Genomic DNA, 20,105 nt, shown 5'->3' with positions numbered 1-20,105 from the left:
ATGGCAAAAGATAAGACTAAAACTCAGTAGATTAAATTTATGGTACAACAATGTATGGTGCACGCTCTATTAACCCTTCGGTCCTTTAGTAAGGCCACGGTTTAGGCTGGGCCCGAAAACTGTCATTTTCACTGATTTTGGCATAATTAACGTCCTGTGGCCTCTTATATATTTCATTTGAGTCTCCTATGCGTTTATAATACTTGCATGCAATATATTAATGGAGCCTAGATGGACACTATCATATCAGGATGATCTGAGTAAACTATGTGGTCCAGACATCTGGCATGGAAATATATTAAAAATAGTATATGCTTCTAACAACCCTCAACCAAAACATGGACAGCAATGTTGGTGAATCCCCTGAGGTCAGAGTGGATTACTTCTTTAGCTGACATGATAAAATTCCATGAGAAAATAGATCGCGCGCATGATAAATTCAAGGAATAAGACCTTCAAGTAAGGAGTGTCTAGAGATATTCATCACTTAGAGGAGTAGACCATGAGTCCAGCTCAGCAGAGGTAGATCACACCAAAAAACAAAAAAATAGCTATGGAAAAAAGAGAACTAGAATACAGTCCTTCACAAGCTAGCTCCTGCAGGAACTGAGGGGCACCATTATATAAATGCATGCCGTGCCCTGCTCTAGATTAAAACCAAGGGAAAATTATAGTAAAATACCGTTCTAAAAAGGAAACAACACCTTTAAAGCAACCGCAGAGCTAGTCCTGCACCAACCATGGGGTTTTGACCAGAAGACAGACAAAAGCACTACTCAGGTCTTTATTTGTGCCTACTGAAGGGGGGAGTTGGAGTCTTTTTGTTTTTAGAAAAGGAAATAGGGCTCTGGGTCAACTGGCAAACATGGGTTCTTCAGCACATTGCTAGTTTGGACAATGAAATGCATAGACATCCTGTGAAGGCGTTAATGAAAGGTGTCACTGGGCTGACTCGAATAACCCAATTTGCAGGCTCATCAGCTGGAATGCCACCAGAGGTCTAGGAAGAGGCAGGAAGTAATCTCAGGACAGTTTCAGATGCAAAGGCATCCTCTGACAATAAACTTTCCAAAACACCTGGGGGCACATTTACCATTCTTTCAACACAGTCCAGCAAGGGAACTTGCTGCCCTGCATAGCGTGCAAGGGAGAGAGCAGAAATGCTCAATATTTACAAAAAGTCTAAGTATTTCTGCTCTCTTTCTTTGCTGGTGAACTGTGTGCTGTTTAGCGCCAATGCAGAAAGCAACATACATGAAAAGAGGAACAAACAAAGAGAAATAAAGATATCTCTCCTCGTTAAGTGGACAAAAGTGACGCAAGCCTGATGCAAAATCATAGCAATTCTGAGCCTTTACATCAAATCGCACCAGCATACCCTAACTTTGTAGAGTAATCCAACCAAAGCAATTCCCCCTTTGGGATCGAAATGATTTTGCCCCATGCGTCCAGCTGGCAAGTTTTGGTTACAAGGCTATTGTGCGAGTTACGGATTGTAAAGCTAATTGAGCTAGAAATAGCAAGCGAGAGAGACACAGAGGCACAACCCAGGTGAAGAACACTTCATATGCACTTATTTTATATTATCAAGTGTCATCCTTCTATGCTTAGGTCCAACCTTGTATGTGAACTATCATACAGCCAAGTACTGCCATTACATATCCAGATGCAGGGTGCTGACATCAAATGCCTTGTAATGTCAATATATATATATTGTTATTATGTTATGTTATTTCCACTTGATATAGCGCAACAACTCATACCCAGAGCAGTATCTCAGCCCTAAGCCAACACAGAAACACCACAAAAGCCTAAAACAACCAAGTCTTCAAGAGCAGCAAAGTTGGTATGGAAGTTGACTCCAAGCCGAAGAGGAAAAAACGGGAAAGCTCTATCGCCCAGTGTGGCAGCTCAGAAGCGGGGTACAGTCAGGAGAGACTTGTGGCTTTATCTAAGCATTCTTGTGAGAAAGAAGAACCACAGTTTGTCCTTTAGATAGGAGGGAACATCACCCAAAAGAGCCTTGTAAGTAAGGCAGCAGATCTTGAAAAGATTCGCTTTGACCGTAAGCCAGTGCAAGGTTCTCAGAGTGGGCGTCGAGGGAAAGCCTGCCGGACGATTGCAAACCAGGAGCGCAGCCATGTTCTGTACCACCTGGAGTTTGGCCAATAAGGTGTTGTTAGTGGCCATAAGCAAAGCATTGCCATAGTCAAAGTGGCTTAAAACCAGGGCCTGGACCCGGGTTTTCCATGCTGAGGAAGGTAGCCAGGGGAAGACTTTCTGCAGGACCCACATGGTTGCAAAGTGGATGTCGCAGATTGCAGAAGAATGACCCTTCATCGACAGAGTCTGATCTAGTTTGATGCCCAGATTTGTTTGGGTCAGACTGGGGCAATGGGCTGCCCCAGGTTCCAGAGGCCACCAGTCAGGAGACTAGAGGTCCTGGGTTTTTGCCAAACAGCAGTATTTCTGTCTTGTCGCTATTAAGTTGAATGCAAAAAGAACAATTGATGGACGAAATGTTGAAACAATATTAAACATTTACCCCCAGTACAGAGATTTGGGCCTAAATCTATCTTTTTTTGCACACAATGCCATTCCAGTTTAGACCCAGCCATATGCCAATCATTCTTGACCCTGCTCCCCATGGGACCAGCTCAGCCCGAACTGCCAGGCCATGTCCTTCCTGGACCAGAAACAAGCATCCTGGGACCGGTTCAGAGTATCACCCCTCATCAGCCAGGAAAGCTTGACTAAAGTGGAATGGTGAGCATGGGACCCACGTCTGGGCATACCCTTCCCACTTAGGGCAACAAATGCAAGAAGAACAATTGATGGACGGAATGCTGAAACAATTTCAAACATTCAACCCTAGTACAGAGATCAGGGCCTAAATCCTTCGTTCCCTTGCACAACATGCCATTCCAGTTTAGACCCAGCCATATGCATATCAGTCTTGACCCTGCTCCTCCTGGGAACAGTCCAGCCCCAACTGCAAGGCCAGGTCCTCCCTGGACCGGAAATAAGCATCCTGGGACCGGCTTCAGAGTATGACCCCCTCATCAGCCAAGCTAGCTTGACTCCAGTGGCATGGTGAGCACGGGACACAGGTCCTGTGGCGCTCCTTGGGCGCACCAGTGGCGTGCCTGCTACGGGGGTCCGCGCTAGCATGAGCCTAATATATAGACGTCGCCAGACTGAAAGCTAGACCCCCCTAGACCACCAACCACCAAAATGGAGGTGAGGTGAGGGAACAACTACGAAGTGGGGCAGCAAGATTTACCTGGAAGTCAACTAAAGCCCTATCTGCTCAATCAGCATAAGCAGGGGAGTAATTCATTAACCCCTTCAGTGCCCGCCCCTTTCCCCGCCCTGTGCCGGCCGTTGCATTAGCGGGCGGGGTCTATGACGAGCTGGACTCGCCATGGGCACAGCGCAACCGCGGCCCATGACGAGTCCAGCTCGTCATGGGCACTGAAGGGGTTAAATGTGCTCTGATACTGTCTAATTTACATAGATGAAACCTCATAAAGAAAGATAGGACATCACATACCAAAGAACTTCACATTGTAATGCACCATATCAAAAGGAGGCCCTCACAAGCATGAAAATATTGACAATATACAAAAAAAGTTCAAATCTGGGTTACAGAAATATAAAACGGTGTTCAGTGAGTATATTTTGTTTGCTTATAGCTTTACTTGGGGACATGCACGATTGCAGTAGAGCAGTGGAAAGGATCATTAAATACCCTTTAAAGTCTCTTTCTGCTGACTGCTGGGTTTTCATCAGGTATCTGCTATGGAACTTAAAGATGATTAGAACATTGGCATGTTGGGAACTCTTGAAGGCAATGGAGAAGCTCCGGGCTTATAGTGGCTGGTATAAGCAAGAGCACCGACATTCCAATGTTTGTCTTCAAGTCTCTCCGTTTTTAATTTAGAACATTCTGCCCTTAGTGAGTGGAATGTTCTAATAGCCTTATAGCCCTTCTGCCTCGAGCTATACTAGTTGTTAAAGGCTCTCTCCAATGTTATAGGCCAGAGCCGCATTCAGGGCATTTAACAACCGGTATAGCCCTCAGCAGCGGGCTATAAAGCTATAATAGACATTGTTTTGCCATTCATAGCCCCAAATGGATATGTTTCACGCAGCTCCTCATTTTCTTGATGAAATGTTTTTATTTTAATGGGGGAAAATGTCATATCTCGATCCATATGGAGCACCGTTTTTGTGAAACATGATTTTGGCCTTACCTGCTGCCTTCTTTCAAAAGTGCTATGGCAATGCGAATTCTATTCCTAAGAAAGATGAGCATCAATATGATGATGACTTCAACGATGCACAGGATTATCACTGAAAAGAAAAACAATAAGACATATTATGGTGAAAGCAAAGATGATGTTGACCAGCTTTCTTATTGTTAATAACAGAACACCAATCAGCATTGGCTATCCATTCACTTACAAAGCTTGCTTTAAAATTTCACATGATAGCTACCACACCTGTCCTCAGACATGCAATTTGGAGAAAAAAAACATTTTCCCACTACTTTATTCAAAATTAAAGTCACTCCATTTATAAGGATGTTTGAATAATCATTTTATACAAACAATGTGCCAACCATTAAACAACTTTCAGAGGACGATAAGAATTCTGGCTGCAGAACGATCATGCAAGCTTGTATGACATGCAAGAGATGTAGACTGTGCTTTGTATGTATGTAAGTATATGGTATTTCTATGGCATGAATAGAGTCAAAAGGCAGCTGAGCACTGTACATGGACAAAGACAAGCAAACTGTCAAGGAATAATAGGAGAGGAAGCTTAGATGTGGATGGTTTATGCATTGTGATATAGTTTTCTTTAAAGAGGTGAGTCCTCAACTCTTTCCTAAATTCGAGTGGTGTTGGGGTAGTCCTGAACAAAATGGAGATGTTGTTTCACTTCTTATTCTTCCTTCTGATGGTGTCCTGGCTGCAGGTGTGCCGGGAAACACCAGAGAAGGTAAGCTCATCAGGCATGTCTGAACTGGGGTGGCAGAGTGGGCTAAAGAACGGTGATGGATCAAACCCAAATCTTTTGACTGGGTGTGAGTGTTTGATTGGTTCTGATGCTCCGTCCATCACCACCCCCTTTTGTACCGCTTTGTTCGCCATAAGTTGGCAGGGTATGCTCAGACGTGAGTCCCTAGCTCACTTTGCCACTGGATTCAAGCAAGCCTGGCTGAAGACGGCTGGAATGCCAGAAACCGGTCCTAGGAAGCTTGTTTCCGGTCCAGGGAAGGCATGGCTTGGCAGTTCGGGCTGGACTGTTCCCATGAGGCACAGGGTCAGACTGATTTGCATATGGCCATGTCTGAACTGGGGTGGCAGAGTGGGCTAAAGAACGGTGATGGATCAAACCCAAATCTTTTGACTGGGTGTGAGTGTTTGATTGGTTCTGATGCTCCGTCCATCACCACCCCCTTTTGTACCGCTTTGTTCGCCATAAGTTGGCAGGGTATGCTCAGACGTGAGTCCCTTGCTCACTTTTACACTGGATTCAAGCAAGCCTGGCTGAAGACGGCTGGAATGCCAGAAACCGGTCCTAGGAAGCTTGTTTCTGGTCCAGGGAAGGCATGGCTTGGCAGTTCGGGCTGGACTGTTCCCATGAGGCACAGGGTCAGACTGATTTGCATATGGCCATGTCTGAACTGGGGTAGCAGAGTGGGCAAAAGAACGGTGATGGATCAAACCCAAATCTTTTGACTGGGTGTGAGTGTTTGATTGGTTCTGATGCTCCGTCCATCACCACCCCCTTTTGTACCGCTTTGTTCGCCATAAGTTGGCAGGGTATGCTCAGACGTGAGTCCTTTGCTCACTTTGCCACTGGATTCAAGCAAGCCTGGCTGAAGACGGCTGGAATGCCAGAAACCGGTCCTAGGAAGCTTGTTTCCGGTCCAGGGAAGGCATGGCTTGGCAGTTCGGGCTGGACTGTTCCCATGAGGCACAGGGTCATACTGATTTGCATATGGCCATGTCTGAACTGGGGTGGCAGAGTGGGCTAAAGAACGGTGATGGATCAAACCCAAATCTTTTGACTGGTTGTGAGTGTTTGATTGGTTCTGATGCTCCGTCCATCACCACCCCCTTTTGTACCGCTTTGTTTGCCATAAGTTGGCAGGGTATGCTCAGACGTGAGTCCCTTGCTCACTTTGCCACTGGATTCAAGCAAGCCTGGCTGAAGACGGCTGGAATGCCAGAAACCGGTCCTAGGAAGCTTGTTTCCGGTCCAGGGAAGGCATGGCTTGGCAGTTCGGGCTGGACTGTTCCCATGAGGCACAGGGTCAGACTGATTTGCATATGGCCATGTCTGAACTGGGGTGGCAGAGTGGGCTAAAGAACGGTGATGGATCAAACCCAAATCTTTTGACTGGGTGGGAGTGTTTGATTGGTTCTGATGCTCCGTCCATCACCACCCCCTTTTGTACCGCATCAGGCAAGATAAGCAGGGGTGTTGGTAGTAATGGATGTGTAAATTATGCAGCTGTTTTAAAAGCTGGCGTGGGCTGGCAAGTGGAGCCAATGGAGGTTCATCAGGATAAGAGTAATGTGATTATAGCCATTAAGGTCCTGGAAGAGATGTGCTGCAGTGTGTAGGATACCCTTAAGCGATGCCATCTGAGTCCCATTAGGTATGGTCTCAGCTTCTTTAGTGCCCAGACCACAGCAAAAGCCTCCCTCTCAGTTGCATTCCACCTCCCTCTGTTCCCTGGTAAGTAACTTCCTACTGATGAAGGCTACAGGTTAGTCTAGGCCCTCTTCATTTAGCTGTGAGAGCACAGCCCTATGCCACGCACTTGGGCATCTGTCTGTACAATAAATTCTTTGGAGAAGTCAGGGGGCTTGAGTACAGGTGCTGTAAACATGGTCTCCTTAAGGGAGTCAAATGCTTGCTGACAGGCCTCTGTACAGATTAGCTTCTTGGGCTGCTTCATAGAAGTCAGCTCAGTCAAGGGGGCAACAATAGTGCCATAACCCTTGATAAACCTCCTGTAATATCCAGTGAGGAACAGGAAGTCTGAGTTTTCGGGGCTTCCCAAGCCGAAATAGTCTCAATCTTGGCTTGGAAGAACTGCACCTGCCCCCGCCCACTAGGTGTCCCTGATTATCCACATATCCCTGCCCTATCTGGAACTTTGCTGGCCTTGATAGTCAGAACTGCCTAATGCAGAGCTTGAAGCACCTCCTGGAGATGGAAAAGGTGATCTTCCCAGCTGGAACTGAAGACTGCTATGTCATCCAGATACGCGGCACTTAATGCCTCCAACCCAACCAAATTTGTAATCCACAATGAGGAGAATTCTCTGTTTATAGACTTGCTGATCAATTATTTACATTTACTTTAGTGTTTCAAGTGTGGATCCAGGATTGCTGATTCAAGTTTTCTGACTTGCTCGTATGGCTCAATCAACATAGCAAGGTATCAGGGTGAGCACCTATGTAGTACTGTGTGGATGAAGGAGAGGGTATTAAATTGAAATCTTTCTTTTTGGGAAAGTCACTGGAGTGACCTAAGCACTGGGATAATATAGTAATGGGGCATCTATCCTGCAATACTTGGATTTTAATAATGAACTTAGGGGATCTATGCAGATGTGTCCACAATAATCTAGTCAAAATGTTAGTTCTACAAGGAGTAGTATGATTTTCTGAAGTGTTAGAAAAGAGATAATACCACTTTTAGTACATTTAGATGGTGGATATTTAATTTGGGAACTATATTTACTTGGGGAATAAAGACAATCTTGCATTTTAACATCACATTAAAAAAATTAACATTTTCATTAAGTAGTTGTGGTGGAACAATTGACTGTCTAGACAGTAGCTCTCTACTTCTCTAAGGGACAGGTTCACAATTAGCAGGAAATCAGTTTTCAGAAATGTTATAGAAAGCACGGTTGGTTGCATCCAGTGATGTACCTGTGATAGGAAATAACCACATTTGGGAGTTCCACAAATTAAACTTCAAGTCTGCGACAAGTCTAGGTAGGTTGATGTAAGTATCATCAGTAAACATGTGGTAGCGATCTTGTGTGCATCCACAATTATGAGTTACATAAAAATGGAAGAGGTTGATGGCAGGTCCAAGCACTGTTATCATAGACATGATATTGGATGGTCTGGAGAGATAGGCTCCAGTTTAACAGGGTGATTTCTGTTTTGTATGAAGAAAGCAAAGTTCGAGAAGTCTATCTCTCAAAACTTTCAGGTGGTTGAGGAGCATATTGTGATCAATTTCATCAAATACAGATTGATACTCTGAGAAGTTTCTTGGTTGCAGGCTTAAAGTATTACTTCCCTAATGTTCGAAAACAAATTAGTAGTTAAATAATGAGCGCTGAATCCTGAATCAAAATCACTTAACAGAAGATTGGCCTCAAGATGTAAAGGAAGCTGGCAGCTGAATACAGTTTCCAGTGCTTCTGCAACGAATGAAACTGAAGAGACAGTCATGTAAGTTTATTCACAAGCGTAATTTAGACCTTGGGGGATTTCCGTAGAAGAAAGAATATTGATTACGAGGAAACTCGTAATCTGCTTTGTGGGCCCGCCAACCATATTGCGGCCTCTGACTGCCGTGCCATATCAAGGGAATGGTGGTTCCCTGGCGGCAGTCTGACCACCCAGCTCGTAACAGGGCGGACCAACCACCAATGCAACGGTGGGTGGACCGCCACTGCTGTGCCCATGTGAGTCTGGAGGTAGAAATCAGGCCCTTAGACTTTACGCCAAATTAGATGAGGCAGGCAAAGAGCCCTTCTCTGCTGTTCCATAGGCATGAAGCAACAGATCACTACAGCAGTTAACAACCAAGATCTCAGTTTTGCTTCAGCTCGTTTCTGTCCATCCACTGCCAGATAAATCTCATAGTATATTGGAAACCTGAATAAGATCAGGGATTGCTTTCTAATCACACTAGAAGCTAGGTATCATCGGCACACATGCATAATCTGATGCCCATATCAGAAGGGTCTCTTGTCAGTGGATTGACATATTTGTTAAAGAGATGAAGGGAGAGGAGGCCTGAGGGACTCCGCAACTGACAAAGTTTGCACTGAATAAGAGGCCAACTTCCCAGGATTTGACAATGGTACAGTTTATGTCTCAGTTTAGCACCAGTGGGCCCTGACAAGTTTTGAAGGGAAGAGGCAGGCCTCAATTGATGAAGTGTAGCTTTCAGATATACGTGCTCTGGTTTCAGATCAATTTGCCATCCTGAAATCTACCTGGAATATGACATAGAAGTGAGGGGCAATGGGTTGGTCAAATATCAAGCCTTCTGGGCTTGCTTCATGCATCCTGCCAGGTGCTGATGTGTATTATTCAGTCTAAATCTGAACTACTGATTGGCATTGGTAATTGGGAGAGGATGTGGCCTAACGGCCAGGGCGGTCAACCTTGAAGTAGGGAATCAGGTTCGAGTTTTGGCAGGGATGCTCAACAGCCTGTGATTCTGGGCAAATCACTTAATATCCCTGTGCCTAACAAAAAAAGTTAATGTGTCTGTCTGTAACTCAACTGGTGCTCATCTAAAGTGCTCCTATACCTTCGGGTCTAGTTCGCCCTACATAAAACTCCCAGAAAATAAATTATGTTTCTAAACCTCCTAACAAAATAAAATCTTGATTTTTTTAATGCAGCTCGGTGATAATGTACGTACATGCAAATAAAACACACTGTGGCATAGATCAAACATTGACATAGTCTATAGGACTGTCCTTAATTAGTCTGTCATCTATTTATATAATTTTTCTGAACATATGCAAACAGTTTTGGCAGTTTATTTGTTTGCGGATATGTACAATCGGCATTCTAAGCTTAAAAGTAATAAATATATACTGCCATCCAAAGCTGAGGTGCATGTGTTTGCAGGAAAATAAGAAAAAAATGATCCATCTCAAAAAGTAATTTAAAAAAAAAAGGAAAGTAAAAAAGATTGCAGAGGTTAGCCCATCAACCCTGGCATTGAAGTGGACTACTTTTTAGGTGAGTGTGCCAAGTAAAAAAAACATTACCCACGGCTGTATGCATGAGATGGGTGAAAGCATAATGTGAATGACACATGAACAAATGATTGGACGAAAAAAGGTGATTGAAAGATCATGTATTTTATAAATACACATATGAATTTATATTCTTATGTTTTCTAAAAACAGCACAGTACCGTGGCCTGAGAGCTCCTGATCAACTCCAGAGGGGGTACTTTGCAGGGGGGGCGCCTAAAGTTTCGTTATGCCACCGGTGATGTCCGAGACATGAGATTTTGCTATAGCGTATTTGATAATAGACTGGGATGGAGCCCTCCTTCCGCTACTCCATTAATATCATACTTACTAAACGCTAACCATGTTTGCCTCAGCTGCAGGTAGACTCTGAAATCAGTCTGGAATCCAATGTCGTAGATAGTGAGGTCAGCTCCTGGAATACCCCTCAGATTGTCATACTCCCAGTAACAGTGCCAGATACCTGCAAGAGAAGGTGAGCACGCTCAGGGTACTTGAACTATTCAAAATAAAAATACAATTCATTTCTTGTACGACTCTCCCTAAAATTTACACCGAGCTCGATTCTGGTTCATATCCATTGTGCATTCAGATGTTATGCAAGAGATGTGCTCCATACTCTAAATCTCGCGGCCATGTTGGGAGTACTCGGCTACCCACTTCTCCCAGGCGCATCAGCAATGTGGCCTTGCAGCTCATTGAGCACAGCACCTAATTGAGTCCTAACAGATATTGCATTTAGTCTCAGCATGTTTATTGTTAAGATTGACTTTTGCTTATGCCACCACACCGAACATGCGCTTGTCTGAACAATACTTTGACACCCAGATGTGATACCTGGAGCAGAGAGACTGAGCATCACTTGAATGGTGGTATCTTTTGGTAACGAGAAACAGCGCTCCCTTGGCTGCCTTGAACGAAAGAAATGTTTGAGAGGCTTCTGGGAAGAAGGAAAGATGTTAAGAGTCTTGATTTACAGTGATATCCTGCTAGCCATGTGATAACATCAGAATACCAATAGTGCTTTTACCCATCATTTTGAGCTGTACTTCTGCTCTGCCATGCACAGGTTGTGGCCCAGATCTACTAACACTTGGTGTCGGGTTTGCGTCACAAAATTGCTGCAAACCCAGAGCAAAGTGATGTGGTGACGTTTACTTCATGTTTTGATTTATACCAGCGCCTGGATACCACGTCGTGGTGATCAGCGCGCTCTACAAATATTGACTGATTGATTTGCATTGGCAATTTGATTATTGTAATTTAAAGTAGTACTAGCTTCTAATTTGTGGTACTTTACATCAAATATGTGCATGAAGGGTGGTATATAGACGTTCCCATGCAACCAACCAAGGGGTTTGAAGCAAATGCCTATCTACTATCATTTGTAGCCACAGAGTTGGATACAAAAGTATGCTTCCTTAACCAATTGTCTAGCATCTACTGGACCACCCCAGAAAGACACTTGATACAGAGTTAATAAATGGCACAGAAGTCAATGAATGTTCATACATGAGAAGTACTGTCTGCACAGTACTGCACGGCAAGACCAGCCCCTTCCCTGTCAGCAATGCACAGGTCTCCTTTGTGAGCTGATAGATTCAGAATGGAAAACAAAGTAATTTTAATTTATAATTGACATCAGTTTATACAGTAGGAAACACCACAGAAAAGTGGCATTGAAGAAGACCAAAGATATACAAGGTAGAGTTAAGATTCTCAGTGACTACAGGACATTCTCGGCACACTAGTACATTACTGGTTTCTCTACTTCCTTATATATGTTGAATATGTAATTGTTCCTCTGCACCTTGTTATGTTTTAAACAGCTGCTTGTATATTTATGTTAAGGAATATTTGTTTGCACAGATGTAACACACACCATCTTGCTGGGTTTTATATTGGGTTTTATATTGTGCCTTTATGGTCTTTGTTGGCCAAATTAAGAGCTATTGGCTGACTATATACATTGATTAGTATCATGAAAGCTGATTTACCAAAATATCAGTACTAGAAGAAGACACATCGAGCAAACTTCAACACGTGATGGCATCACTGGTGAAACCAAATATCCTGCACTTAGAGCCTTCAAGACTTTATTTGTGGTTTAGAACATCAGTGAAGGAAAAGAATGAGGACTAGAGAACACTTAGTGTACCCTGATTATTTTCCCCTATTCATGATCCCTCTAATGAGGAGTAGCAAAGGCAGTCAGGGATATCAGCTGCTAATTCTGCATACCTCTGTTTGTCATCCATGTTTAGTATCTTGTTCCCCATTCAGTAGGAATAGGCCAACAATTAAAGTATCCAGTATGGGGCAAACTAAAAGAATGAGACCTCTAGTAACTGAAGTAATTTGAATTCATGTTAAATCAAATTACAGGATTCAAAAATATTATAAACTTTTTACATTAATTGCAACATTTATGTAGACGGGAGCAAAATTGTTCTTAAATCAGCACAATCTAACATGAGTTTGTTGATTTTGTGTGATTACCTAAATTACGCGATTACACAACGTCACGTATTTCGGCACCATTTGCAGTAAAAAAGTACGACTAATATGCCATTCAAGGTCAAAGTTTACAGCAAACGTATAGAAATACCACAAAGAACAGAAGATAAGCAGCTTTTACTGACTGTACTTTTGGGTTTTTGCACTTCTTGTAGCAGAAAATTCGTCGGACGTGAGGACGCCTTTCACGCTAAACTACAGTGCCAAATATCAGCTTTGCACTTTGCAAAATCATGTGCAATTTTGCATAACTTTTCAGAAATGTCATGAAAAAGCAAACTACGTGAATTTTGCTCGCTCCTAGATTTATGTGTTTTAGAACAGTTGTGATAACCCTTTCTTTGAGATACTTCTTGTAAATCATATTCAAACATAGGAACTTTGGAGCAGAAGGCGCACACCAGCAATTATGAGCCACCTACTGCTTTATCGTTTTCAATTGTCCAGTGCTTTAATATAGCCTTAGAGCCTGTCGTAGCGGGCTCTACAGGCCATTATAGGCCTGCTCCAGTATTAAAGGCCCGAGCCGAAGGAGAGGGCATTTAACATGGGAGCGGGCCTTTATAGGCCAGTTGAGCCTGCTACGGAGGGCTCTAAGGCTATTAGGACATTCCGCCCCTAGAGATTAAAATGCTCTAATTTGGAAAACAAAGTCCTCATGGTACCCAGGGGGGTTCAAATCCCCTTGGGCTCTGTGAGGCCTTTGTTCACACCTGTTGCTGTTAGCAACCATTGGAATGTTGCTGCACTGGGCTTCTACCAGCCATTAGAAGCCCGGAGCACCCATTGTCTGCAATGGAGCGCTCAACATTCCAATGTTCTAATAAAATGGAGATTTCCACAACAATGGATCAATATTTATATATTCACTTGCCGTATGCCAATATAAGGGGGATTTTACTCAGGCCTGTGAGCATTTTTGGGCCTTATTTATGAGGCCTTGCATCACTTTTACGCCGCTGGTGCATCGCTTTTTGTGACGTATCGGCGATGTAAAAAATGCGCCATGTTGTGCCCTATTTACAAAGTGACGCATCTAGGCAGATGCGTACCTTTGTAAACCCCTGCGCCACATTATACCTGCATCAGGTATAATGTATGCAGGGCGGGGGTTCCCCCGGGTCCAAGCCTCATAGAAGTGGCACATTGAAATCTATAAAATGTCAGTGCGCCACCTCTAGGAAGCTACTGTGGCAATATCTTACGCCTGCTTCAGGCCAGGCGTAAGACTGATGCAGGCCCTCTCAAAAGGAACATTGCTGGAGTTGCGTTGCACTTCCGACACAACTCTAGCAATGTGTCAGTTTTACGCTGATAGATACGTCAGTAATACTGATGTATCTGTCATTCCTTGTGACATGATGTTTTCAGGCAGCGATGCGTCACTTCTCATAAATAAGGACCTTAGTGTTTTTCTGTAGTATTTGTGTCTCTTTAAGAGAAGCATGAACAGTCCCAAATTTGGTAGACGTAAACCAATATTTAGATTCAAAGTATATGCAGGTCTCATATTTGTTGCTGACTTTGTGAAGATAGATGTATGTATTTACAGATCATTGTTCAATTTTTTTCCAAGACATTTTGCATCAGTATGCATTTTCATTGGATACATTTTACTAAAATAAGTCCTGGGAATAAACATGTTAGAAAAGCAGGATAAAAAAAATAATAAAAGGAATCATTACTGGCTCATCTCTTTGCAGAAGTAAGTGGATGCTGCCAGTGATAACTACTCCACCAGGGGGTTTAACAAAATGGACAGGACCAGGAAGGCACCTCAAAGTAAACCTTTATATGGCTTGAACTTACCATATCCCACAACACCAATAACGCCAAATATGAAGACCCAGAAAAGTACTCCAGCCGTGAACCTCAACAGCACAAGGAAAAGCAGGCTGACGATCATCGCGATAAACAGGGCTCTGGAAAGAGGGAACAGTGTGAGTACATTGTGGGCACCACCAACTAACCAGGTGAAAATCATTTAGCTGAAAATATTGAACAAAATATATACACATGCATATATATATATATATATATATATAGATTGAGGGGCATATTTATCAAATATTCACACAAGGCAACAATCCATAATGCTACACTGCATGAAAGGAAGTGGGCAACAATGTGCCATATTCACCATTATTCCCTGCCTTCCTGCTCTCTGCCTGAGCTGGCACACAAACTGCTGCCTGGTGCAAACACCGGTACCCTCGACCCATGGTGCAAGGGTGCCTGCTTTGCTTGCAGGATTGATTTTGTGCAAGAAGGGACACCTTCCTGTACTTTAACAATTCTCTGAGGCAGAGTGCAGCACACATAAAAAGAGGAAAACACACGGAGAACTAAGCATGTTTCTCCTCGTTATGCCTCACCTGGGGAGGTGTAGCATTTTGACGCATTCCCAGGTCAACCATTAATGGAAAATCCGGGAATGTGTCAAAATCCATGGGTGGATGCGTGGGAACATCCCCACTTCACCCATGGAATGCCTCCCTGGGGCACAGTAACGCAAGGCAGCAACCTGCGCTGCCTTGCGCTACTCCACATTCACCAAGACACACAGGGCCACGCAAGACGGCTTTGCATGGCTTGGTACATTTCATTGTAGGTTTTGAATCGCCCTTGTGCCCCCTGACGTGGTACAAGGGAGACACAAAACCATGATAAATATGCCCCTGAACTTCAAGGCCACAAATAACACATTTTACAATACCATTTGTTTTTTTACTTAGTAAGCACATCCTTAGCATTCTGACATGTGAAAGCAGAATTGGGAGCCTGAACAATGCAAAAGAAGTGAGATGGTTCTCATCGAATACTGAGATGTGTTTCTACTTTCCTCTCACGGTCCAACGACGAGCTAAAATGCTGAAACGTAAGGCGATCCCCTGCAGGAGATAAGTGCCGCGGTTTGCCTGTTCAGTGGTAGGTGTGTTCAGTTCCCTGTACTAAGTGCAGCTGGCACTGTCATAATAGATGCTTGTTTGGAACAATTACTGAAAAGGTTTTATGAAAAGCAAAGTCACCTCAAAATGTCAGCGCTGTTTTCCTAGCATGATGCATATTGCGAAAGACGTGGGAGCCTATCACAATGGACTTTGCAGATTCAGTGCAGAGCTGAACACCTGTTTCTAAGGGCCTGTAGTGTGTGATGTGAATTTATTTTACCTAATATTTCTTTGAGTTAGTGCTTTAGATTCTAACAATGCATAAAGAAAAGGGGGGCATATTATCAAGAAACAGAGTTAAAATTATCGCCGCTTTAGCGGCAGAAAACTGCTGCTAAAGCGGCGATAATGGGCTTGATACTATGCCCTTGAGAATTCCCATAGAAGCCCATGTTTTGGTGACAATATGAGCTTCTATTGGAATTCTTAAGTGCATATTATCAAGCCCATTATCGCCCCTTTAGCTGCAGTTTTCTGCCGCTAAAGCGGCGATAATTTTAACTCCATGCTTGATAATATGCCCCAGAGTGAGCAGAGTTTTCATGTTTCTGTTTCTCCTGTCCCAAATCTAGATTTTTGGACTTTGATTAGTAAGAAATTATTGGATTCATGTGAGAGCTCCAGACATGTCAACTTACATGGTGCCACCATGTGTCACACGATGTTGACTCCCCTTACAGTCACCCAGCAAAGAGTCGATATCACACGGTGGAAGGGAAAACAGCTTGAAACCACTACACTATAGTGGATTTTCAGCTTCTGATTAGTCAATGTCAATTACGAGTGTGAAAACACTCCATGACATCGGCAGCAGCAGCTTCCGCAAGCTAATGTTAATTATTTTTAGTAGGGAGCAATCTAGAGTGGAGGGGCAGAAGTGCCTCTTGCAGAAGCAGTTTTCTCTAGCACAAGGCTCTGCCTCCTCCTCACACAGTGAAAAGTTTCATTAAGTTGGCAGGTCTGGAGTTCCCATGGAAGTGCCGCCCCGCCCCCAGTTTCATAAGCCACAAAAACGTCGAGTAACATAAGAGCTGTGTCTTTTTTAGGTCGAGGGACCGTCCGGTCTGCCGAAGGCAGAACCGGAAGTCCGGAGATTTAATGATTCTTAGAGTGGCTATTTAGCCCGCCTCTCTTTTTGCTTCTCCTCCATTGGCTGGCTTCCTAAACGGAGGCCAGCCATTGGAGGAGAGAGCCGTCCCTCCAAATAGGCTCCGTCTTTTTCAGATTCGGGGGCGTGTTCCCTGCTCTTCTTTCCACTTTTTAGCCACGCCCCGAATCTGAAAACCGCTGCTGCGTTTCTCCGAGGCATTTCTGCTTTGCCTCGGAGAAAGGCAGTGGTGTGCTTGTTACTACAGGCACGAGGGGGGGTTAAGTGATTTACCCAGGATCACGAGAGTTGAGGCCACAGCTTGCATCTGTTCCACCGACTCCTGCGCCCTCCGCACCAATGGCGCCCACTTAGCATTCCACTCGGGGGAGACTCCTTTACGATCGTTGCATTCGGAATGAGGGGATGCCGGTGCACATTAAGGAGTAATAGGAGCCAGCTTTAGTAAAGTACTTGTCCTAACTTTTTTTTCATTTTTTTATTAATATAGCGCGAACTCGCCCGAAGGTATTGGAGCGCTTTACATGCGCGCCGGTTACGTTGCGCATTCAGGCACGAGGGGGCGGTTAAGTGATTTACCCAGGATCACGAGAGTTAAGGCCACAGCTTGCATCTGTTCCACCGACTCCTGCGCCCTCCTCACCAAAGGCACCCACTTAGCATTCCACTCGGGGGAGACTCCTTTACGATCGGTGCATTCGGAATGAGGGGATGCCGGTGCACATTAAGGAGTAATAGGAGCCAGCTTTAGTAAAGTACTTGTCCTAACTTTTTTTTCATTTTTTTATTAATATAGCGCGAACTCGCCCGAAGGTATTGGAGCGCTTTACATGCGCGCCGGTTACGTTGCGCATTCATGCACAAGGGGGGGTTAAGTGATTTACCCAGGATCACAAGAGTTAAGGCCACAGCTTGCATCTGTTCCATCGACTCCTGCACCCTCCGCACCAATGGCGCCCACTTAGCATTCCACTCGGGGAGACTCCTTTACGATCGGTGCATTCGGAATGAGGGGATGCCGGTGCACATTAAGGAGTAATAGGAGCCAGCTTTAGTAAAGTACTTGTCCTAACTTTTTTTAATTATTATTTATTTATATAGCGCGAACTCGCCCGAAGGTATTGGAGCGCTTTACATGCGCGACGGTTACGTTGCGCATTCAGGCACGAGGGGGGTTAAGGGATTTAGCCAGGATCACGAGATGTGGACGCGACCCCGAGTGTCGAACTCTGGTTTCCCGCACCAAGGTCGGCAATCTAGCCGCCGGACCGCATCCGCTTCCCCGCTGCTTAAGCCCTTACCCTGCCACTGCTCTCGGCGCCAAGAACCTCCTCGTCTTCGCCTGGGGAGCTGGGGGTCGCTACTGCGCCTTTCTATCTCACTAACTCACTTTCACTGCCTCTTTCACTACCTCTCTCTATCTCACTACATCACAACACCACTCTGCTTACATCTCACTACTTCACAACATCCCTCTCCCTCACTACATCACTGTTTCACTACCTCACTCTCTCTCACTACATAACTCTCTACCTCACTACTCCACTCTATCTCACTACCTCACTATCTCACAACTTCTCTCTCTCAAAACATCACTACCTCACTCTCTAGCTCACAACCTCACAACTTCACTCTCTCTCACTCACTACCTCAATCACTCTCTATCTCACTACCTCACTCTTTCTATCTCACTAACTCACTTTCACTCTCTCTTTCACTACCTCTCTCTCTATCTCACTACATCACAACATCACTCACTACCTCACTCTCTATCTCACTCTCTATCTACCTCACTCTCTATCTCACTACCTCACTCTCTATCTACCTCACTCTCTCTCACTACCTCACTCTCTATTTCAATACCTCACTCTCTCTATCTCACTACCTCACTCTCTCTCTGCTAATGCAATAGGTATCACATATGTAAAAAAAAAAGCTAATGCCAATAGAAATGGCAATGCCATTTATTTAGGGATACAATAATGATAAAAAAATAATGAGCAATACCAATAGCTCTACCTATAATATTGCCAAGACCATTGCATTGTAAATGCTTGTTTATCATTCTTGACAAGTAAGAGCTTCTCCCTAATGAAGACCAACACTGAATCAGTCCCCTTTGTAGGTGTAAAACCTGATTGAGTTTCACACAGTCTGACACAGTCACATACAGCCTGATTTAGAGTTTGGCGGAGAGGATACCCCATCCCAACGGCGAAGGAGGACCCTCTCTGCCAAACTAAAGGTCTGCCCGTCTCATCTAGAGACTACTCTGTCTCCGCCGCCAACGTAAACCTCTGATGGCCCAACAATGAAGTTTCGCTATTTGTCCACTCGCCCTATTCAGAGTGGGTAGACTAATGGCAACTGTTTACTGTCCATCGCCGCAAGGGACAATCTTACAGTAAGGACTGCAAAATGACCTCCCTGTAATGCAAGAAAACTTTGCAGGTGTCTTTGCTTTTTTTAGTTTCAAAAACAAAATCCTGCTTTGGGTTTCCATGAAAGTTAAGAAATATTTGTGATTGCGCCCTTTCACAAAAAACAACAAGAAAATAAGGATGAAATTAAATGTAATGTAAAAAAGGAAATATACAAGCAACACATTCTGAAAAGCAATGTTGAATAGATTAATGACCAACACTGCTAGTTTATTCTCTAGGCTATGACACACAAAAAAAACAATGAAGCGTGTTACAAGTGAAATTATTTTTTTCTATAAATCCATACCATGTGTAGAGTCATCATAAAGTACAATACTTCTCAGAAGAGAAGAAAAGCTGAAAAAACATGCTTTGGGGCAGGGTCTCATTACAGGTGAGACACAAGTAAATCAAACTGTTGGTGTTTGATATCAGTTAGAAGATAACGTTTAGTTGTTGTTTTTATATAGTGCTCCAGACTTTACTTCTGTCATTTCTAAGCACTGTAAATGATAGATGGTAACAATATACAAACAATTTAGGGACCACAGAAGGATGGATGGCTAAGTCTGCCCTGATGGATTGTAAACGTGTGAACTTTAGATCACTGCACTGATCCACAGTGACAGTTCAGCTCATTGAGCAACGCTTTGGCTATTTATGATTTTATAATTTTAAACATCTGCACTAAAAAACTTCTACAGATCTGTTTGCATTGCTAAAGCACAAAATAATTTTTTGCTCGGAACTTGACACATGCAAAGGTTGATATTTCTTTTCTGGGATGCTATCATAAGCTTTTGGGAGGCTATTGAATAAGTCCATAACATAAATGAATACGGATCTGCTAAAATGTGTTTTTCATTTGTATATAATCCTGTGAGGGCTGTTACATCATGCAATGGATGCCTTCTTGATATCCCAATCTTGCAAATGCAGTGCACAGCATATCACATCCATAACCACCAAAGAAAGCAGTGAGGCCTTTCTCGGGCAGGGGGTCCTTTACTTCTCTCTATCCGAGTATTACTTATCTTCGTTGATCGCCGAATCGGAAC

At 43.8% G+C, this 20,105-nt stretch overlaps 1 protein-coding gene across 7 annotated transcripts in view; it reads right to left on the bottom strand.

Moving 5' to 3' along the window:
- The window catches only part of SLC44A5 (solute carrier family 44 member 5), a 745,501-nt gene that overhangs the window by 91,923 nt on the left and 633,473 nt on the right, over window positions 1–20,105 (bottom strand). For all 7 annotated transcript variants that reach the window (XM_085602261.1, XM_085602262.1, XM_085602266.1 and 4 more), the window contains 3 exons: window positions 14,375–14,487; window positions 10,380–10,511; window positions 4,257–4,356 (listed from right to left, as the gene is read on the bottom strand). In XM_085602261.1, coding sequence (XP_085458387.1) covers window positions 4,257–4,356; window positions 10,380–10,511; window positions 14,375–14,487 — 345 coding nt within the window. The remainder of the gene's footprint in view (window positions 1–4,256; window positions 4,357–10,379; window positions 10,512–14,374; window positions 14,488–20,105) is intronic.

The sequence above is a fragment of the Triturus cristatus genome, chromosome 4_2 (assembly GCF_964204655.1).
Source record: "Triturus cristatus chromosome 4_2, aTriCri1.1, whole genome shotgun sequence".
NCBI classification, from domain to species: domain Eukaryota; kingdom Metazoa; phylum Chordata; class Amphibia; order Caudata; family Salamandridae; genus Triturus; species Triturus cristatus.
This window is presented reverse-complemented; position numbering and strand designations above follow the sequence as displayed.